The sequence below is a fragment of the Schistocerca gregaria genome, chromosome 4 (genome assembly GCF_023897955.1).
Source record: "Schistocerca gregaria isolate iqSchGreg1 chromosome 4, iqSchGreg1.2, whole genome shotgun sequence".
Taxonomy (NCBI): domain Eukaryota; kingdom Metazoa; phylum Arthropoda; class Insecta; order Orthoptera; family Acrididae; genus Schistocerca; species Schistocerca gregaria.
Genome location: NC_064923.1, coordinates 499,152,417 through 499,176,217, shown reverse-complemented (window position 1 = coordinate 499,176,217; position 23,801 = coordinate 499,152,417). Strand labels below are relative to the sequence as shown.

At 44.6% G+C, this 23,801-nt stretch overlaps 1 protein-coding gene across 1 annotated transcript in view; it reads left to right on the top strand.

Annotated features, from left to right (window-relative positions):
- Positions 1–1,018: 1,018 nt before the first annotated feature.
- LOC126268181 (valine--tRNA ligase) overlaps positions 1,019–23,801 on the top strand; it is a 209,065-nt gene continuing 186,282 nt past the window's right edge. Inside the window, exons 1-3 of the mRNA XM_049973783.1 lie at positions 1,019–1,354; positions 1,482–1,655; positions 16,971–17,098. Coding sequence (XP_049829740.1) covers positions 1,163–1,354; positions 1,482–1,655; positions 16,971–17,098 — 494 coding nt within the window. The 5' untranslated portion in view covers positions 1,019–1,162. The remainder of the gene's footprint in view (positions 1,355–1,481; positions 1,656–16,970; positions 17,099–23,801) is intronic.

Sequence of the window (23,801 nt, the reverse complement as noted above, 5' to 3'; positions counted from 1 at the left end):
AGATTTGCGGCAGTTTCCACATGCTAGAATTTGCCTGCGCAAAAGTGATTTCCTTCTACAGTTTTGAGAAATTTTGGTCAGACTTCGAACATTCAGACCAACCGCAGGAAACAGAGAAAGCGGTGAAAATGGTGTAGACAGTGGCTGCTAAAGCGAAAGCAGTTTTCTCACGTAAATTTACTGCGAGAGTTGCAGGGCGAACCTAAAACATGGACAAGTATATTCATGTTTCTTTTTATAACAGCAGTTAATTTTCTATTATGTTTGAACACAAATATATTCTTTTGAATAAACTTTTGATAAACGTATGTGATATATATTGATTTACATTTCCTCGTGTTCCATTTCCTCGCACATTGACACTCCAATTTCATCTTCAAGTGTACTCTTGCTTGGTCTTGGCGTTTCTTGATCACTAAGAAATCCAAGCAGATCACAATACCATAACGTTGGCTGGTATACTTGATCTACTCCTAGTCCAGATCTTCTTGATTTCTGAAGTTTGGATAACTCTTTTCGGCAAACAGTTCGCAACGAATTTATTTATTTTTATTATTGTTTATCTGTTTGCCGGGGTATCAACCGGCCGCAATTTTTCAATTAGAGGATTGTATGCTGCTGTATTTTTGTCTCGGTCACTATATTCTTTACTTTTAATCTTCCACAAACATGGGTGGTTTCTATATATTTCAATGAATTCACTTACAAACTCTCGAGAACACTGATGAGTATCAGCCATTTTAATGCCCTGTGCGCACATATACAAACCCTAGACTGAGCAAACAGCTGTTTCGCACCAGATTTGCCTGTCCACAAGCTCCAACTTGTCTGCGCACATGTGGTTTGAACCCACAGATTGAGAGGTTTCTCTCAAACCACCAACTCCAACTTCCATGCTTGCACACACCTCAGGTTGGTGCAAATACGCAACGATGTCTGCGCAGACAGAGCGTTGCGTGTGAACGTGCCTGTAGACATGCGCAGTCTGGTAAGTGCGAGATTACCTTCGACCATAGCTATACATACTATGGAGATTACCGGCTTTAACATCTTTGATTTTCATGCTGGATTTGTAATGTTGACGAAATTTGAGTGAGAGTTGGGCACGTGTGTTTGTGTATTGTGTCGTATTTATCTGCCAGGAGTGAAATAAATTGTAAATATGTCTCAGTCAGAAATTGTCACGAGTCCTTCAGTGAATGGATCTCTTCCTGAAGATGCTAAAGAAAATCAACCACCGAAGACAGCGAAACAGCTGGAAAAGGAAGCAAAGAAACTTGCTAAATTAGAAAAATTTAAACAGAAGAAAGATAAACAGAAGGACGTAACAAGCCAACCTAAAGAAAAGCCGGAAGTAAGTGAATATTTTTTCGTATAGCCATCGTTTTGTGTGCTTAGCTGCTGTCTTGCGTTAGGCTTTAATTTCTGTCGTATGGTCAGTAGTTGTTTTGTTTTCTCAAGTTCCTCCTGATATTTGCTAGAAAAAAGAAAAGAAGAAGGAGATTAAAGAATCAGCAGTCTACACAGCAGCTACACGCGATGGTGAGAAGAAAGACACGCTATGTCCAATGCCTGATGCTTATAGTCCACGTTTTGTTGAAGCAGCGTGGTACAGTTGGTGGGAAAAGGAAGGCTTCTTCAAACCAGAATATGGGGTAAGGACTTACATTACGATAATCGGTATCCTCTGTTTGTGATATAGTTTCAGTGCCTTTTAGAAGCTAACGGTGCTATTGCATGAAACCCAGGTGTCAGTAAATGATGTCGCTGTTCTTTAGATTTCAATTCTGTTGAAACTAGAAGATTGATCTTGTTAGTAATTTAAGTTGCCTAGACGTTTTCAGTAGAAAGTAAACTCTAAAAAGAACAATCTATAAAGTGTGAAGGAAAATTCACACACTCGGACTACGCAGCGAGTTTCCTCTCATGATTTCTCTTATCCTAGCAATACAAAAATGTCTCACAAAATTTCGTCCCGCGTATATTTTTGGCAGTAAATGGACGTCAAAGATTGGCCTGGCAACACTAATCACATATACGGTAACTACCTCTGTGAGCATGTGGAAGTAGTGCTTGGTAGTTGGTTCAGTCTGTACCATTTTGTGCTAGTATGCAGGAGGTCGAGGGTTTGATTCAGGGTCGAGTCGCGTATTTCTTTTTATTTGCAAACTGTTGTCTGCGTGGCACGATGTCTGGTGTCTTAATTGTCATACAGCGATTACAGTGGGTTTTGTACAAAGCATTTGCACTTACGTGTTGTTATGAATACAGATATGGAAGTACAATCGTTTCCGTTGGTCAGCTTTTAAACAAACCTTTTAAACACCGTGGATGTGAATTATTTTTCATTGTTGCATCTACTAGAATCCAAACCTCTTTTTCTGTGTACCCTCCCCAAATGCTCCCACCAATTAGTACCAACTATTAGTCTTGCCTTGTTCAGGTCCATTACATTTAGTTAGGACCCTAAGTCACCAGCAGGGCTAGCAATAGGCGTTGCAAATAATTTCCAAACTCAGTTACCATGGAGCTGCTAATTATGCTCTTGAACATTGAGTCTGGTAAATGTGGACAATTTAGCAATTATATCCATGCAGTGTGTTGTTATCATTTTTGATGAAAATGAAACATCACATCCATTACTGTCAGGAAAACATTGTAATTCAAAAAAGAACATTTCACAGTTCGCAGTGTTGGGATGAATCGTGCAGAACAAAAGCTGTAAGAGTGTTGATGCGCATTAGGTGGAACAGCCCACTGTGACTAGTTGCTAGGCAGGGACTAGTTGCTAGCAGAGTAGCACTTTTGGCGGATTCCCAGGCTCATTTGTATGCATATCCTATTTCCTTCTTGTATTATTGTAAAACAGTGTGGCATATATATGCCATACACAAACAGTGAATATGTGAATGTGCTTCTGGTCCTTGCTGCAACTGAGAACTGGGCTGGTTTTGCCACTCGTGAATATGCTGCTCGATATCCTGGTCGATGTCATCGAGATAAAAATGTGATTTTTGTCTTGAGCTTTGCTTTCAGGAGGCAGGTTCTCTCCTTGCATTATCACAGGTTCTCTCCTTCCAACATGTGACACAGGTCGTCCATGGACTAGACATACTTCATCTACTGAGGAACCCATTATGGACGTCATGCGCCAAGAACCCTAGCAAAGTACACAGAGCCTAGCAAGGCAGCTGCATGTCTCGCAATGCATGCTCATTGACATGCTGCACGATCATGGGCTGCACATGTATCATCATTCTTTAATATTACATCTGTAGCCTGCAGACAGCTGTCTGCAGATGCAAATATGCGAATGGTTTCAACAACAACAGAAAGCCAATGACTACTTTATAAAGACTTTATGGTCAGATGAAGCAGCTTTCACGTGAGGGTGTCTTCAATATGCACAAAGCCCACCATTGGTGTGATATTCACCTGCACATCACCCCCGAGTTCACTCTGGGCCAGAATATTGGGAGACAAGAGTCTTGGCTGCTACTTATTACTTGGATGTTGACTGCATGAAGGTATCATACATTCCTTCCAAAATATTTGCCTGACACACTGGAAGATGTTCCACTTCATGTTTGGCAGAGGTTATGGTTCCAACATGATGGTGGACTTCCATACTTTGGAATTAATGTGCAACAGTATTTAGACAGAACATTTCTAGGAAAATGGCTTGGATTGGGAAGTCCGGTTGTATGGGCTCCATGTTCACCTGACTTTACTCCCCTGGATTTCTTCCTGTGGGAACACTTGAAGGAGCATGTGTATTGTATCCACTGAAACATGTGGAATAGTTTATAGTGTGTGTGTTCATGTTGCTCTTGTATCTGTGGTTGCAGCCATGTTGTGAAGAGTCCAGAGCTGTACGATGCAGCTGGTCACATAATGTATGAATGTGCAGGAGGGTCAATTTGAGCATCGACTATGAGGACAACGTATTCTTCTGTAAATTTCATGTGGTCATTAGTATGGAAATTACCATTGTCAGTGGGTGCTAATGTCTTACATCTGAGAGGACGTACTGCATGTAGTATAACTGACTAGTAGATGCTGAGTTGTTTAACTGTGCAATCATCTTTAGCATCTCAAAATTGATATTCGTTTTGTAGCTATTCTGCCCTGGCAGGTCATTTGTTTCAATTGCCTGTTTCTGACTTGTCTGGCCACTTATTGTCATGTTCACCCTTACAAAACATTGCACTGTGGTAATGTTGGATATGAGTGGTGTAAGAAAGGGTGTATACTAGAGTATTTTATAGCAGAATGAAATTGGCAAAAGAAATAAAAAAAGTCTTGACCCAGAATTGAACCCTTAACCACCAGCATGCTAACCCAAAATGCTATCTACTGCACCAATTGCACAGCACTATTCTGTGCTGAGAAAGGCAGTTACTCTACATGTGATTACAGTGTTGCCAGATTGTCAATCTTTAATGTCCATTTACTGCTGGAAATATGCGCAGGACAAAATTTTGTAAAAGACATTTTTGTATTCCTGGTATGTGAGGAAATGCGCTACAGAGTCTGAGAGCGCGAATTTTTCTCCACCCTGTGTAATGATGACCCATGCATCACTATTGTTGTTTAGCTATCATAGCTGCTGAACGTAGAACTGAGATATGTGTGAATCACACATTATCCAGACGCATCAGTAACCTAGCATTACAGAAGCATCCGATTCCACCTGTCTGCTTCGACCCATTATGTCATCAACATGATGGAAACCACTTCTGCAGGTGTCTCCAAATTGGCGCCTATGATGTCACTACATACATGCGAAAATACATATAAATAACACAAGAGCGACTCACTCGAAAAATAAAATTAAAGTAATAGGACAACATCAGGAAATTGGGAGTTTAGGGTGTGGACAAGCTATGTATACAACAGTAAAAACACATCACAAGGTCCCAGAACGTAACACATGATGTGCTTGGCCTATACAGATCAACCACAACTGTCACTACCAATAAAGCACCACCCACCACTATGAAAATTGGAATCGGACATTTCCCTTGACCTATACAGCTCAGCCACAACCCCACCAATTCCCTGTTACTGCACCCCTCAAAAACCCTGAAAATGTAGTCAGCATGTCCCCCACACCCACAACCCCCCCCCCCCCCCCCCTGCGGGTTCGGGGGTACGAATAGGCCTGCGGTATTCCTGCCTGTCGTAAGAGGCGACTAAAAGGAGTCTTCAAAGTTTCGGCCTTATGTGATGGTCCCCACTTGGGTTTGACCTGCCATTTTCAAAATTTCCGTTGTTAGTGCGTGCCATTTGGGGAAGGACGCCTTACGTGGTGTTTTTCTATTGGTCCATCGTGCACCTCCATATTGCATGCTATCTATTGTCGTGTGGAGGGATTTACACCCCATGTCTTCTGGGTTGCCTCCTCGCCTTGTGCGCAATCCCCTTCTTAGCGCCCACGGCAACTGTGGACCCTTTCAACACCTAAAATCCAGCACGGTAGCCAGTCCGTTGTGGTGGGGTCGTCATGTACCCTCTTGGTGGTAGCCCCCTGACCACGCAGGGATTGCACTACAGATGCCAGAGCTGTTTCCTCCCCATGCATGCCAAGGAGTATGTGCCCATCTTGTCTGGGGCATGGAGACTCCGGGCAATGGGATATCGGCCAGGTACCCGTTGCTTTGGCTGGGTGGCGCCCTTGGGGAGAGCCCTCGTTCGGAGTAGGTGGCATCTGGGCGGATGTGGCGCAATGAAGCGCAATAAATCTCACCAAGCTGGTGGTCGCACTGCCACCAGCGTCTCTAAGCGAGGCAAAATTGAATTCGATGCTGCACAATATGATCCTCAGTCGTTCCCCTCGTTGGCTGCGCCATGGGAGGGACGCAGATCTAGTGCCAAGCAGGAGCCTTATGTACCACAATACCTTGTCTGCAGCAGGACTGATGGTGACTCCTTTCTTTCGACAAAGCCTATGTTTTTTGTGGAACACCTGGAGGATAAGTTTGGGGAAGTGGCGGGTTTGTCTAAAATGAGGAATGGGTCCATCCTCCTCAAGACGGCCTCCCCAGCCCAGTCACGGGCGTTGCTCTTGTGTGATAAGCTGGGAGACGTCCCTGTTACCGTCACTCCCCACAGTAGCTTAAATATGGTCCAGGGGATTATTTACCATCGCGACCTCTTGTTACAGTCCGATGACGAGCTGAGAGCTGACTTGGAACGACGTGGTGTGCATTTTGTCCGTCGTGTGCACAGAGGACCCAAGACCAACAGGGTGGCCACCGGTGCCTTTATCTTGGCCTTTGAGGGTGCTGTATTGCCTGAGAAGGTCAAGGTAATGGTTTACCGTTGTGACGTCAAGCCATACGTCCCTCCCCCGATGCGGTGCTTCCAGTGCTGGAAGTTTGGGCATATGTCCTCCCGTTGCCCATCCAGTGCCACATGTCGAGATTGCGGACGCCCCTCTCATCCCGATTCTCCATGTGCGCCTCCGCCTGTCTGTGTCAACTGTGGGGAACACCACTCTCCATGCTCGCCGGACTGCCCCGTTCTTCATAAGGAGCGGAAGATTATGGAATTTAAGACCCTGGACCGGCTTACTTATCGCGAGGCAAAACTGAAATTTGAAAGGTTGCATCCTGTCCCTCTTCAAACTTCTTATGCTGCAGCTACGTTATCGTCGCCCTCGCGGGCGGCAGTTGTCGCCTCCTCTGTGCCGCCTTCAGTTGGCCCTCGGGGCCGTGAATCTCTGTCTGCCCCCCTTGTGTCTGGGGGCAAGCCTTCCTCTGTTGCCCCCTTAGCAGTTGGGGGCAAACCCCCTTCTGTCACTCCCCCCGCACATGCTTCAGGAGTGACATCTGCTCCAAAACCAGGGGGCTCGAACCCTCCCCCTTCCCTGCCGGCGTCGTCTGCGCCGGCGTCGTCTCTGCCGGCTCCTCTCTCGCAGAAGGGGTCCCTCGGGGCCCTCCCTTCTTCCGTTTCTTCTGCTACCCTGCCGGATGTCAGCCAGTGGCTGAAGGTTCATCCACCTGCTGGTCGTAGGGCTTCTGCGTCGTCGTCAGCCTCCGACGCTCCTTCAGAGAAACTCTCCCAGCCCTCTAAGCCAAAGGACAGACGCGAGAAGGAGGACCGGAACGTGTCCAAGAAGAAGGACGCTCCGGCAGTTTCAGTACCGCCTGCTGTCAATAGCTCTGGCTCTGGGGATGCGGTGGAGATCCTCGCCTCTGCCGCGGATCTCGCCCTCACGGAACCCTCGGGGACCTCTCCTATGGACACAGCTGACTCTCGCTCGGTGGCGGCCGTTGACTCTGCGGCGCCGTCTGCCTCTTAGTGGACTTAACGCCCTCCCAGTCCCTTCCTGCTTCCATTCTCCAGTGGAATTGCGGCGGTTATTTCCGCCACCTGCCTGAGCTCCGGATGCTTTTGAGTGTTTCCCCTGTTCTGTGCATTGCTCTTCAGGAAACTTGGTTTCCAGCAATGCGGACCCCTGCCCTTCGCGGTTATCGGGGATACTATAAGAACCGCGCTGACTGTCAACGAGCTTCAGGTGGAGTTTGCCTCTTTGTTCACCACTCTGTCTGTAGCTCACCAGTACCCCTTCTGACGCCTTTAGAGGCAGTCGCTGTCAGGATTGAGCTCTCGCCGGCTATTACTGTTTGCTCTGTTTACGTTCCTCCGTATGAGCAACTCCCCCGACATGTCTTGGCTGCGCTGCTGGCTCAACTCCCGCCGTCATTGCTGCTTCTGGGCGATTTCAATGCCCACAACCCTCTATGGGGTGGGACTGTCTCCGATGACCGTGGTCGCGCTGTGGAGCATGTGTTGGCTCAGCTCGACCTTAGCCTCTTGAACACCGGTGCTCCCACGCATTTCAGTGTGGCCCATGGCTCGTTCTCGGCCATCGATCTCTCTCTTTGCAGCCCCGGACTTGTCCCATCCCTTCACTGGAGAGTTCATCCTGATCTGTGTGGTAGTGACCATTTTCCCATCTATTTGTCACTGCCCCAGTGTCATTCTTCTGGGCGCCTGCCCCGCTGGGCTCTCAACAGGGCTGACTGGCCGGCTTTTACTTCCGCTGCCACCATTGCTTCTCTCCCACAGGGTGACATTGACAAGGTGGTCCGTGTCTTGACCTCGTCAATTATTTCTGCGGCCGAGACTGCCATCCCTCGCTCTTCTGGACTCCCTCGGAGGAAGTCTGTCCCCTGGTGGTCGCCGGAGATTGCTGAGGCTATTCGCGACCGTAGGCGGGCTCTCCAGCGTCATTAGCGGCACCCGTCTCTCGAGACCCTCATCGCCTTTAAGAAGCTCCGTGCCTTGGCCCGTCGTCTTATTGCACGGTGTAAGCAGGAATGCTGGGAGAGGTACATTTCATCCTTGGGCTCCCGTGTCTCCCCGTCGCTCGTGTGGTCCCGCATCCGGCGGATTTATGGATACCAGACCCCTATGGGTGTCCCTGGAATCTCCCTGGACGGCGCTGTCTGCACGGACGCCGCCACCATTGCTGACCACCTTGCCACGCACTTTGCTACGAGCTCTGCGACTGCAACTTACCCTCCTGCCTTTCGCTCTCTAAAGGAGTGCGCCGAGCGGACGCCGTTATCGTTCCACACACGTCGTTCTGAAAAATACAATGCTCCTTTCAGCGAGAGGGAATTCCTCGCTGCCCTCGCCAATTGCCCTGATACAGCGCCAGGACCGGACTGCATCCACGCGCAGATGCTGAAGCATCTCTCCAGGGACTGCCAGAGACACGTCCTCACCATCTTTAACCGCATTTGGAGCGAGGGCGTGTTCTCGTCGCAATGGCGAGAGGGTGTTATCGTTCCCATCTTGAAGCCCGGTGCGGACCCTCTGCTGGTGGACGGCTATCGTCCCATTACACTAACCAACGTTTTGTGCAAATTGCTCGAACGTATGGTGGGGCGGCGTTTGTGTTGGGTCCTTGAGTCGCGCAGTCTTCTCGCTCCATCCCAGGGTGGCTTCCGTCAGGGCCGGTCTGCTGCAGACAATTTGGTGCGGCTGGAATCTGCTATCCGTACGGCCTTTTCCCGCCGTCAGCATCTCGTTGCTGTATTTTTTGATCTGCGGAAGGCATATGACACAACATGGAGGCATCACATCCTTGCTACGTTGCGCGAGTGGGGTCTTCGTGGTCAGCTTCCAGCTTTTCTTCAAAACTTTTTATTGCGCCGCTCTTTCCGGGTGCAAGTCGGTACCGCCTCTAGTTCATCTTATATACAGGAAAATGGGGTCCCGCAGGGCTCGGTATTGAGCGTTTCCTTATGTCTAGTGGCCATTAATGGTCTGGCTGCAGCTGTGGGGTCGTCGGTGTCTCCTTCTTTGTATGCCGACGACTTCTGCATCTCATTTAGCTCAACGACTACGGGAGTCGCCGAACGCAGGCTGCAAGCAGCCGTTCGCAAGGCGGCATCATGGGCTCTGACTCATGGATTTCAGTTCTCTGCGGCCAAGACTCGAGTTATGCACTTCTGCAGGCGTCGGACGGTCCACCCTCATCCGGAACTTTACCTCGACGGTCACCTACTTGAAGTGGTGGACACTAGCCGCTTCGTAGGACTCGTCTTTGATGCCCAGCTCACATGGGTTCCTCATATTACTCAGCTGAAGCAAAAGTGCTGGCAGCACCTCAACGCCCTCCGCTGCCTGAGCCATGCGTCTTGGGGTGCAGATCGCAGCACGCTGTTACGATTGTACAGAGCCCTTGTGCAGTCCAGGCTTGATTATGGGAGCCTGGCCTATGGGTCTGCATCGCCCTCAGTGTTGACGTTGTTGGACCCCATACACCACTGTGGGGTTCGGCTTGCAACTGGTGCTTTCCGTACGAGCCCCGTGGATAGTCTGCTGGTGGAGGCCGGGGTTCCCCCGCTGCGGATTTGCCGCCACCGACTGCTCGCCGACTATGCTGTCTACGTGCATTGCTCACCGGGCCATCCCAATCATTGCCTGCTTTTCCCTGCCAGGGTCCTCCCTCTGCCCGACCGGCGACCTAGGTCTGGGCTTTCCATTGCTGTCCGTGTCCAGTCCCTGCTGTCGGAACTGGGGTCGTTCCCTCTTCTGCCGCCCTTCCGGGCCTGTGCACCCATGCCTCCCTGGTGTATGACCTGTCCGTCCATCCTCCTGGACTTGGCACGGGAACCCAAGGACTCGGTTCCGCATGTGGCCCTCCGTCACCGTTTTCTTGCGCTCGTCGCCTCATTTTCAGGCTGTGAGCCTGTCTACACTGATGGTTCCCTGGTGGATGGTCGTCCTGCCTACGCTTTTGCTCACGCTGCCCATGTTGAACAGCGCTCCTTGCCGGCTGGCTGCAGTATTTTTACTGCAGAGCTGGTGGCCATATTGCGCGCTCTTGAGCATATGCGTTCCTGCTCAGGTACGTCCATCGTCATCTGCAGTGACTCCCTGAGCAGCCTCCAGGCTATCGACCGCTGCTATACCTCTTCTCCTCTGGTATCCTTTATTCAGGAGTCTGTTTTTGCCATTACCCGCTCTGGTCGTTCGGTGGTCTTTGTTTGGACGCCAGGTCACGTTGGCATTCCGGGGAATGAACATGTCGACAGGCTGGCCAAAGGGGCGGTCGACGCCCCCACTTTGGCGATCGGCCTCCCGGCTCGTGATTTGCAGCTGGCATTGCGCCGTAAGGTGCTTCAGATGTGGCGTGATGAGTGGCGTAGCTTGACTTCTCCGAATAAACTGCGGGCTGTTAAGGAGACGACCGATGTGTGGCAGTCCTCCCTGCGGGCTTCTCGCAGGGACTCTGTCATCCTGTGTCGGCTCAGCATCGGCCATACCTACCTAATGCACGGACATCTTTTGCGTCAGGAGGATCCCCCCCTGTGTCAGTGTGGGTCCCGGTTGACAGTCGCCCATATTTTGTTGGAGTGTCCCCGCCTGCGCACCCTCCGGCAGACTTTTAATCTCCCGGGCACGTTGCCTTTGGTTTTATGCGACGATGCCTCCATGGCTGACGACGTTTTAAATTTTATCCGTGGTAGTCCTTTTTATGGTTCCATTTAGGGGGGACCTGTCCCTTTCCCTTTCTGTGTATCTTGTCCTCGAGTGTCCCATTGGTCGCAGATTTTAATGTGTGTATTCGAGTGGTTGACTCTTTCCCAATTTTTGTTCCCGTGGTCAGTCAACCAGTCTCCGACCCTCTTCTTTTCTTCAGTTTCTTTCTGTCCAGTGTTCGTCTGTACTCTTCTTGTCTCTAGTGTTCGCTGCCACATTGGTGTTCTTTCAGTGACTGGGGGGAGGGGTGTCTCCTCCCCCCTTGGGGTTTTACTTGTTCCGTAAATTTTGTTTCGCCGGTTTTTTGGAATGGGGGACTGATGACCTTAGCTGTTTAGTCCCCCTTAAACATCCCAACAACAACAACAACAACATTGTCCCAACACAGCTTCTGGGCTGGATTGGATCCACAGTCAGGTGATTAAAAATCTCTTGGCTGACTACAAGTGACACCTCATCTTCAGCTGGATCTGGTGCAGTGGCATCTTTCCATCGCAATGACAGGAGAGCACCATCATTTTGGTGCTAAAACCCATTAAAAATCCTCTTGATGCAGATAGCTATCGGCACATGAGCCTCACCAAACTTCTCTGTAAGCTGCTGGAACATATGGTGTGTTGGCAGTTGGGTTGGGTCCAGGACTCAAGTGGCTTACTGGCTCTGTGCCATGGTGGTTTCCGTCTGAGTCGCTTCACCACTGATAATCTTATGTCCCTTGAGTCTACCATCCGACAGACACCATCACCTTGTTGCCGTCTTTCTTTGATTTATGAAAAGCGTATCACACCATGACACCAACTGGCGACATCATATCCTTGCCACATTACACGAGTGCTACCCCATATCCAGGAGAATGGGGTCCTGTGGGGCTTTGTCTTGAGTGTCTCTCTATTTTTAGTGACCATTAATAGTCTAGCAGCAGCTGTAGGGCCACCCTTCTCACCTTCTCTGTATGTAGATGAATTTTGCATTTCCTGCTGCTCCACCAGTACTGGTGTTGCTGAGCGGCGCCTACAGGGAGCCATCCACAAGGTGCAGTCATGGGCTCTACCCCATGGCTTCCAGTTTTCAGCCACAAAGTCATGTGTTATGCACTTCTGTTGGTATCATACCATTCATCTGGAATAACTTTACCTTGATGATGATTCACTCACTTTAGTGGAGACATGTTGATTCTTAGAATGGGTTATTGAAGCCTGATTGACTTGGCTTCCTTACCTTCGTCAGCGGAAGTAAAGGCAGCAACTCAGTGCCCTCTGCTGCCTGAGTGACACCAACTGGTGTGCAGATCGCTCTATGCTGCTGCAGCTCTACAGAGCCCTCAGTACTCAATTCTGCCTTGACTGTGGGAGTCAGTTTTACGGTTCGGCGGTGCCCTCAATGTTGCGTTTACTCAACCCAGAGCACCGTTGTGGCATTCGACTAGCAACAGGAACTTTTAGGACAAGTCCGGTGACCAGTCTCATGGTGGAGGCTGGAGTCCCTCCATTGCAGGTCAGGAATACGCAACTGCTTGCCAATTGTGTTGTACACGTTCATAATTGTCCTGCGCATCTGACTTACTGTCTTCGTTTTCAACCAATGGTGGTTCATCTCCCACATCTTCGGGCCAGGTCAGGGCTTACAATTGCAATTCGCATCCAATCCCTTCTATCTGAACTGGAGTTCTTGCCTTTACCACCTATACTCGAGGTCCATTCGTGTACACCTCCATGGTGTACACCTATGTCACAGCTTTGCCTGGACCTTTCACATGGCCCAAAGGACTCGGTTCACCCTGCAGCTCTCCACTGTTACTTCCTCTCGATTCTTGACATGTACTGAGGCCGTGAAGTAATTTACACTGATTGCTCGATGGCTGATGGTCCCGTCGGCTTCGCATATGTCCATGGAGGACATATTGAGCAGCATTCCTTACCCCATTGCTGCAGTGTTTTCACTGCAGAGCTGGTAGCTATATCTTGTGCTCTTGAGCACGTCCGTTCATGCCCTGGGGAGTCGTTTCTTCTGTGTACAGTCTCCTTGAGCAGCCTGCAAGCTATGGACCAGTGCTATCCTCGTCATCCTTTGGTAGCAACCATCCAGGAGTCCATCTATGCCCTGGAACGGTCTGGTTGTTCCTTGGTGTTTTTGTGGACCCCAGGGCACGTTGGAATCCCTGGCAACAAACTTGCCGACAGGCTGGCCAAACAGGCTACGCGGAAACCTCTTATGGATATCGGCATTCCAATAACTGACCTGCGTTCATTTTTAAGCCGCCAGGTTTTTCGGCTTTGGGAGACGGAATGGCAATAGTCTCACTACACACAACTAACTGCCTGCCATTTATGAGACTACGAATGTGGGGCAGTCCTCTATGTGGGCTTCTTGCAGGGACTCTGTGGTTCTCTGTCGGCTCCGCATCGGTCACGCTTGGGTGACCTCCGGCGACATAAAGACACGCCTTAGTGTCGATGCAGCACCCAGTCGACAGTGGCCCATATTCTGGTGCACTGCCCCACTTAGACTGCCCTGCGATGAAATCTTCGGTTACCGGACTCATTTTCCGCTAATTTTATCTGACAATGCCTCATCGGCTGATTTAGTTTTACGTTTTATTCGTGAGGGTGGGTTATATCACTTTATCTAAGCTTTAGCTCATGTCCTTCGTCCCTCTGTGTTCTCCACTCTAATGCTTTTGGGCAGAGGTTTTAATATGTTGCAGAGTGGTTGGCTTCTCGTTTTTATTCTCATGGTCAGTCATCCATGGTAATATATTTTGTCTTTTTAATCTCTTCTACCTGTTTCTTGCTTATCTGTGGGTTTCTTCTCCCTTTTGTCCCTTCAGTTGTTATTGTAGTTTCTCCTTTCTCTCCGTTGTCAGTCTCGCTTGTTTTATTCTTACCCTTGTGGCATTGTTTTATTCGGAACAGGAGATTGATGATCTAGCAGTTTGGTCCCTTTCCCCCTCTTTTAAACCAACCAACCATAATTCAGGTTCACATTAGTCCATAAAGTCAGTTACACAGAAACAAAATATTCAGTAAAGGTTTCCTACCACATTGTCTTTTTTAAGTTAATTACTAAATAATTATGCCAAGGGGCATGAGACAGAATGGAGTGGGGACCCCAACTGTGTGTCACACTACCACTGGAAGTTGTAGATTGAAAGGACGCATGTCACATAGCCATACATTTATGGAAGCTATTGTTGGAAATAAGTTTTCCAGAAATGCTATCTACAAATAGTATGATGCTGAATCATTACAACAGTGAGCAATAGGTCAAGCAAATGAACAGTACATAAAATTATCTAAAACGTAGGCTCAACAGTTTGTCTATAGTAACAAACAACAGCAACAGAGAAAGAATAGTTTCTGAATTGCTGTTGATTAAAAAAAAAAAAAAAGAACCGGCTTCGAAAATCCATGTTCGAAGACCAACTCGACATTTTGGCTTCAATCAATATTGAAAGTGAGATTTTTAAGCAACTAAGTTATGAAGAGCCCATAAGTAGCTTCATTAGAATGAAATGCAGGTGCAAACTAATTAGCCAGTATAGTTATTTAAATAATTTTAAGGGTGATTATTTGGGAAAGTATTCTATTTGAAATAAAAATGAATAAAATTTACTTGGCAGTTACATTTGTTTTGTTAACTTGGGTTCGCCTTTCATTTAGTTACTTAGTTTCACTTTCCATGGATCATTTTATGCGATAAATCGTAACAATGTGGAATGAGTCATTTCACATTCATGTGACAAATTAATTTGTAAATCTGGCTACCTGCTGAACATTTATAAGCATACGCGTTTGCCTACAGTGATGGATTTTTTATGAATCCCAACTTTTTATTCTTCTTTTAAAAAATATGGTTGTTCAGAGCGATCTTGATAATTCTTATTGGATATATAAATGGTTTATATTCTTTTTATTTCGCAATCTAATCAGTTATTAAATCACAAATTGCATGGTAGAATTTTGTGCAATTAAATGATAAACTGTAAATACTGTGTTGTAGATTTTTAATTGGATAATTGCTCTAAGTGTCATTTTTGCTGGTTAGTTGTCACAAAATTTCCCCAAGTAATAATCACACTACAGTTTCAACCTTGGTGTATATAGATTCTGACTCGAAATTGTCTTCCATTGGCCTCTTAATCTTTGCAGAGACAATTGCCTCTTTCCTTACAGTTACACAACTGATTCCACTGCGAATTCTGCACCATGCACCCCTTACACACCTACTCCAGCCCCATCACTGGCAAAATATGCAACATTGCAGTAAATACACAGACATGTGAAATTACTCATACCATTTACCAGATAATCTAAGTCCACAGTACAGATTTTGCATAGTGATGCCCACAATCAAACTGGTACATTATGGTTGCTAATGAATAAGTGGATGTCCAGTAATCCAGTTTTTGTGCATACTCTACTCTGCACTATGACTCCTTGAGTGCCTACAATACCACACTGGCCATTTATATCCTCTCATCCAACAGTTTCCCCGAAAAAACTATGTGCCCTTTCGATCGTGTCTTCTATGTAGATCGTACTCTTGCTGTGCACTCCTTTTTTCTTCATGTGGCATTCAAGTATTATTTCCTTTCATCCATATTTTTCTTTTCCTTTGTGTTCCTTCTGTCAGATTCATTGTTTTTACTTGTTACACTTTGTATTAATTGTTCATCTTGCTATTCTTTCAACTACACTTATATTTACTCCTTAGTCTATCACTACCTTCTACAATCTTTTAACTGAATCTGACGCAATGTTTTATTGTTTTGCTATCTTTGACCTCCTGATTTATCTCGTACCATTTTCTTTATTCTTGACACACTTCCTCATCATGCTTTGTGGATCCCTCTGAACCTGGTTTCTGGGTTACCTGTGCCATTCTTGCATTTTCTCTCTTCTCTTCAAAGAAGGAACTGTTGGTTTACCAAGCTAGAAATAGTGTTTTTTGTTATTTGTTTGATTCCTTTCAAAGAAGGAAACCAATAAAGTATTTTTCATTATTTTTTTATTTGTGTAATTTAAATAGTAGTTCCACAGTTTAACTCTGCTGTTTTTATTTTATTTATTTATATTTAATTTTATGAGTCTAGTTTCGAGCTCATATCTCCATTCTCATGTCCCCATTCTTGTGAAACTAAAACCTGGCATAATCACTGGTCAATCGTGAAAATTTTTTGTGTTTTTCATTTGATCGTGTGGAGCAAGGTGAAACAGTAGTTAGGACACTGGACTTGCATTTGGGATGAGGTGGGTTCAACTCCCAACTGGGTATCCAGATTTAGGTTTTCTGTGGTTTCTTAAATTGAGCTTTGTGAATATCTGGATAGTTCCTGTCCAAAAGACACAGCTAAATTTGTGAGACTTAGCCAATACTGTTCTGTTTAGTCATTTTACTTTGTTCATATTCTTTCCGCGTAGATTTTTTCTTCTATATTCATTTTTAGTTTTCATTCGATCACTACCATACTCAAAAGTGGCACAATTTTGAGTTGTGCTGCCTGAAGGTAATTAATGGACAGCCCATTAGTTTATGTGAATTTAACTGGTTTATGTATTTCATATGAGTTTGTTGTATACAGCTTTAGGGGACAGACATGAGCAAATTGTTTGATGAAAGGCATTTCCAGTCTAATAGAAGAGTTAATTTAGAGATTCAGTATTTGATAAGTTTTCTGTCTCCATTGTAGGACCTATACAAGAAAAATAAAGACTGCCTGAAAACATTGATGCATGTGTGAAGACAAACAGGCATATATTTGCATTTTATAAGAGAATTATATAGGGACCAACTTTTGATGGTACTACAGACACTCTGAAAAGCACCATTTCTTCACTGTGATTATGTAGAATATTTCATTATTAAAGTAATAATAGGCTTGTTTACAATTAGAATGTATATTTTATATACTAAAGAGTAAAGCTTTAAAGTGTACCAGTTTTAATCTCTCTTCATTCTTCCAATAGCAAGAAGATATATTAGCAACAAATCCAAAAGGAAAGTTTGTGATGATAATTCCACCTCCAAATGTTACTGGATCTCTTCATTTAGGACATGCGCTGACAAATTCTATTGAAGATGCCATTACAAGATGGTGAGTGTAAAGTTCAGTTTGATAATTATTGAACAATTTCTCTGAGTTTCCCATTTCAGTGACATAATATTTATCTTAGCTTTTATTTATTTATTTAAATTTCAAGTTCCATAGGACCAAATTGAGGAGCAAATCTCCAAGGTCATGGAACGTGTCAGTACATGGACTTAGAACATAAAAAGTAATAACAGATAAAAATAAATGTTCATGAACCTGAAAGAAAATCAGTCCATAAGTTTAAGCGAATGCTATCAGCAATACAATGAGAATCATCTTAATTTTTTAAAGGATCTCCTCGACAGAATAGGAGTGACCCATGAGGAAACTCTTCAGTTTTGACTTGAAAACGCGTGGATTACTGCTAAGATTTTTGAATTCGAGTGGCAGCTTATTGAAAATGAATGCAGCAGTATACTGCACACCTTTTTGCACAATAGTTAAGGAAGTCCGATCCAAATGGAGGTTTGATTTCGGCCGAGTATTAACCGAGTGAAAACTGCTTATCTACACCTACATCTACATCCATCCTCCACAGGCCACATGACGGTGTGTGGCGGAGAGTACCCTGAGTACCTCTATCGGTTCTCCCTTCTATTCCAGACTCGTATTGTACGTGGAAAGAAGGATTGTCGGTATGCTTCTGTGTGGGCTCTAATCTCTCTGATTTTATCCTCATGGTCTCTTCGCGAGATATACGTAGGAGGGAGCAATATACTGCTTGACTCTTCGGTGAAGGTATGTTCTCGAAACTTCAACAAAAGCCTGTACCGAGCTACTGAGCGTGTCTCCTGCAGAGTCTTCTACTGGAGTTGATCTATCATCTCCGCAACGCTTTCGCAATTACTAAATGATCCTGTAACGAAGCGCGCTGCTCTCCGTTGGATCTTCTCTATCTCTTCTACCAACCCTACCTGGTGCGGATCCCACACTGCTGAGCAGTATTCAAGCATTGGGCGAACAAGCGTACTGTAACCTACTTCCTTTGTTGTCGGATTGCATTTCCTTAGGATTCTTCCAATGAATCTCAGTCTGGCACCTGCTCCACCGACGATCACCTTTATATGATCATTCCATTTTAAATCACTCCTAATGCGTACTCCCAGATAATTTATGGAATTAACTGCTTCCAGTTGCTGACCTGCTATTTTGTAGCTAAATGATAAGGGACCTATCTTTCTATGTATTCGCATCACATTACACTTGTCTACATTGAGATTCAATTGCCATTCCGTGCACCATGCGTCAATTCGCTGCAGATCCTCCTGCATTTCAGTACAATTTTCCATTGTTGCAACCTCTCGATACACCACAGCATCATCTGCAAAAAGCCTCAGTGAACTTCCGATGTCATCCACCAGGTCATTTATGTATATTGTGAATAGCAACGGTCCTATGACACTCCCCTGCGGCACACCTGAAATCACTCTTACTTCGGAAGACTTCTCTCCACTGGGAATGACATGCTGCGTTCTGTTATCTAGGAACTCCTCAAACCAATCACACAATTGGTCTGACAGTCCATATGCTCTTACTTATTGTTGGAAATAAACTAATATTGGTAACAAGAAATGACAATAAGGAATATACAGATTGAGAGGCCAATGTCAAAATACCCAGACTCGTGAAAAGAGGTCGATAAGAGGTTCGTGAACTCACCCCACTTATTGCCCGAACCGCCCGTTTCTGAGCCAAAAATATCCTCCTAGAATGGGAAGAGTTACCCCAAAACATAATACCATACGGCATTAGTGAATGAAAATAAGCAAAGTAGGCTAATTTACGTGTCGAAATATCACTCACTTTCGATACCGTTCAAATAGTGAAAATGGCAGTATTAAGTCTTTGAACAAGATCCTGAATGTGGGCTTTCCATGACAGCTTACTATCTATCTGAACACCTAGGAATTTGAACTGTTCAATTTCACTAATCATATGCCCGTTCTGTGAGATTAAAATGCCAGGTTTTGTTGAATTGTGTGTTAGGAACTGTAAAAACTGAGTCTTACTGTGATTTAACGTTAGTTTATTTTCTACAAGCCATGAACTGAGGTCATGTACTGCTCTACTTGAAATGGAGTCAGTGTTGCACTCAACATCCTTTATTACCAAGCTAGTGTCATCAGCAAACAGAAATATTTTAGAGTTACCCATAATACTAGAGGGCATATCATTTATATAAATAAGGAACAGGAGCGGCCCCAACACTGATCCTTGGGGCACCCCCCACTTGACATTACCCCACTCAGATCCCACATCACAGCCGTTATCAACAATGTGAATAATGACCTTTTGCTGCCTGTTGCTAAAGTAAGAGGTGAACCAATTGTGAGCTACTCCCCTTATTGCGTAATGGTACAACTTCTGGAGCAATATTGTATGATCAACACAGTCAAATGCATTTGTTAAATCAAAAAATATGCCAAGCACTCAAAACTTTTTGTTTAGCCCATCCAGTACCTCACAGAGAAAAGAGAACATAGCATTTTCAGTTGCCAAACGACTTCTAAAGCCGAACTGTACATTTGATAGCAAATCATGTGATATAAAATGATCAATTAACCTTACATAGACAGCCTTTTCGATAACTTTTGCAAACACTGATGGCATAGAAATAGGTCTAAAATTATCTACATTATCCCTTTCTCCCTTTTTATAAAGTGGCTTTACTACTGAGTACTTTAATCGCTCAGGAAACTGACCATTCCTAAAGGAAAAATTACAAATATGGCTAAATACAGGGCTAACATGTGCAGCACAGTACTTTAATATTCTACTAGACACTCCATCATAACCATGAGAGTCCTTAGTATTCAGTGATTTGATTATTGTCTCAATCTCCCTCTTGTCGGTATCACAGAGGAGTATTTTCAGACATCTCGGAAAGGCATTTGCTAAGAAGTTTATATGATTTCCTGTAGATACTAAATTTTTATTTAATTCACCAGCAATGCTCAGGAAATGGTTGTTAAATACTGTACATATATCTGATTTATCAGTAACAGAAATATTATTACTGCAAACTGACTTTATATCGTCAACCTTGTGCTGCTGACCAGACACTTCCTTCACAACTGACCATATGGGTTTAATTTTATCCTGTGAATTAGCTATTCTATTTGCATACCACATACTTTTTGCCTTGCTAATAACATTTTAAGCACCTTACAATACTGTTTGTAATGGGCTACTGTAGCTTGATTGTGACTACTTCTATCATTTTGATATAATTCCTGCTTTGTTCTACATGATATCCTTATCCCACTAGCCAGCCAACCAGGCTGTCCATTACTGCTAGTACCCCGTTTAGATTGTTCTGATGGAAAGCAACTCTCAAAGAGCATGAGAAATGTGTTATGGAAAGCATTGTATTTATCATCTATATTATCGGCACTATAAACATCTTGCCTCTCTTGTTCCTTGACAAGTTTTGAAAAACTCTCTATTGCTGTTGGATTAACTTTCATACATAGTTTGTAATTAAATACGACATTGGTTAGAGTACAAAAACCTCTTAGTGTTAAAATTTGTGCATCATGGTCTGAAAGGCCATTCACCCTTTTACTAACAGAATGCCCATCTAGTAACGAAGAATGAAAAAAAAAAAATTGTCTATGACTGTGCTACTGTTCCCCTGCACCCTAGTTGGAAAAAACACAGTTTGCATCAGATCATATGAATTTAGGAGATCTACCAACATACTTTTTCTTGCACAATCATGTACGAAATTAATATTGTAGTCAACACATAGAATTACTTTCTGGTAATTCCTACAAAGTGAATCAAGAACCCTCTCTAGCCTAAGCAAAAATGCTCTAAAGTTGGAGTTAGGCGACCTATAAACAACAGCAAGTAGAAGTTTAGTTTCACTAAATTCAACTAATGCTGCACAACTTTCAAATATCTGTTCAGTGCAGTGTCGTGATACGTCTATGGACTCAAATGAAATACTGTTTTTTACGTACAGAGCCACTTCCCCACCCCGCAAGGAACTCCTTGAGAAACAGCCAGCTAATCTGTAGCCTGGTAAAGGAAGCGTCTGAATTATCAAATCATTTAAGTGGTGCTCTGATATACCAATAATTTCAGAGTTAACATCTATTAGCAGTTCACTAACTTTATCTCTAATACCTCTTATATTTTGATGAAATATGCTAATTCCTTCTCTACTTGGAAACATTACATCCTCTGGAGGTGAGCCCTTAGTTACAGGCACTTCCTTTAAGCAGGTGTACCTATCAGCTGACTTCAGTTTAAAAAAGATGCAGCTCTAACACCAACTACTATAGGAATTTTTCCATGAGTGATACCACTACCACCACCACCCACTACACTGTCACCTATAAGCTTAGCCAGCCTCCCCTTCCCATACCTATTGAGGTGCAGGCCATGCCTAGTGAAACCCCATCTACCGATAGACCCAACTGGCACCACTGAGATGTGATCCATGCCCTCCGCCATCAGTGCCCTCCCCAGCCCCACATTAATGCGCCTAACAGCCGCATTAAGGTGAGGCCGACCATGACACTCAAACAGTTGCACGAAATGCACATTAGTACCACCAGTTTTTAGTAGCTATCTTAACCAAGTCACCACTGACATCATATTCCTCGTCCCTATCAAGACTGTTCCCTGCTCCACCCACTATCACTACCTGATCCTCTTTCGTAAAATTCTTACATAACTCCCCTATGCTTTCAGTCACCTGAGCCAACCCTGCACTAGGCTTCACAATGCTGGTGACCTGGTACTCACTCCCCAACACTTCCTGCAACTGCTGGCCCACACCTCTACCGTGGGAACTACCTAGCAGCAGAACCTTCTTTCTGCTAGACTTTGCAACTAACCTAGGCCTCCTAATTCCTGAGGACTGCTGCAAGTTACCTACATCTACAGCTACACGAGGCTCCTCTCCACTCAACTCGTTGGAGTTTTCCTCAGTTGGTCGTATCTATTGCATGTATGCAGAATAAAACTGTCTGAGTACCTCCTCTTCCTAGCTACCTTATTGCCAACTGCCAGTTGCCATTCCCCACCACCCTTCACCCTCCTCAACCTATCTAGTTACTTTTTTGCGCCTTGTAACTGCACCTGAAGGGCACAGATCTTACGCTTTTGCTCCTCTGTTAACTTGTTTCTACTACAGATTCTACATTCCCAGGAGAGGATCTCCCTAAAATGACCACTGGCTTCCCCACTGCATTCCCCCCAATGAAAATACTTTATACAAATCCCACAGCGCAATCCACTACTCACAAACCTACGACAGAGCCCACACTTTACACTCATGGTAAATTTTACAGTTACTGAAAAAAACAAAACAAAAAGCTGTACATCTACGTTACCAAAGTTCAGTTACACCAGTAGAACTATTTAAGAACTAACAATAATGGTCTCGAAATTCCCTGCCTACTATGAAAGCAGCTACTTGTATTAATACCACCACAACACAGCCGATACCAATGACAGCAAAACTTCACAAAATTATTGGCTACAACCAAAAAATTAAAACTACCACTGTAACACTAAGCGAAGTTAAAACACAATATGAAAATTTTACTGAAATATTTCACTAGAAATAATAATAAACGTCAGTTGAAAACTAGAGCACGAAAATTAATAACAACGTCAACACACTGAAAACTCTAAAACACAGCGAGCAAACTATTACTAAAGTCGTTATTTCACCACAAACAGCATACAACACCGCTGAAATCTATTTAATTTAATAACTGTATTACAGAGCACAAATAAGTTTGTCAGTACTTTGCTTATAATCGCTACAGCTGCATTGCACGCCGCAAAATGTAAACACACTACTGTTGTTGTTGTTGTTGTTGTTGTTGTTGTGGTCTTCAGTCCATAGACTGCTTTCATGCAGCTCTCCATGCTACTCTATCCTGTGCTAGCCACTTCATCTCCGAATAACTACTGCAACCTTCTGAATCTGCTTAGTGTGTTCATCTCTTGGTTTGCCACTACGATTTTTACCCTCCACACTTCCCTCCAATACTAAATTGGTGATCCCTTGATGCCTCAGAATGTGTCCTACCAACCGATTCCTTCTTCTAGTCAAGGTATGCCAAAAATTCTTCTCCTCCCCGATTCTATTCAGTACCTCCTCATTAGTTACGTGATCTACCCATCTAATCTTCAGCATTCTTCTGTAGCATCACATTTCGTAAGGTCTACTCTGTTCTTGTCTAAACTATTTATCGTCCACGTTTCACTTCCACACATGGCTACTCTCCATACAAATACTTCCAGGAAAGACTTACTGACACCTAATTCTATACTCCACGTTAACAAATTTCTCTTCTTTCCTTGCCATTGCCAGTCTACATTTGAGCTTTCCCTTCTTTGCTTAGAATTGGTTTTCCATCTGTATGGTTTTCATACATGTGTTTCTATTTCCTCCAGAGGTCTCTTTAATTTTCTTGCAGGCAGTATCTATCTTACCGTTGTGATACATGCTTCTACATCCTTACTTTTGTCCTCTAGCCATCCCTGCTTAGCCATTTTGCATTTTTTGTTGATCTCATTTTTGAGATGTTTGTATTCCTTTTCGCCTGCTTCATTTCCTGCATTTTATATTTTATCCTTTCATGAGTTTAATCCAATCTCTCTTCTGTTACCCAAGGATTTCTACTAGCCCTCGTCGTTTTACCTACTTGATCCCCTGTTGCCTTCACTATTTAATCTCCCA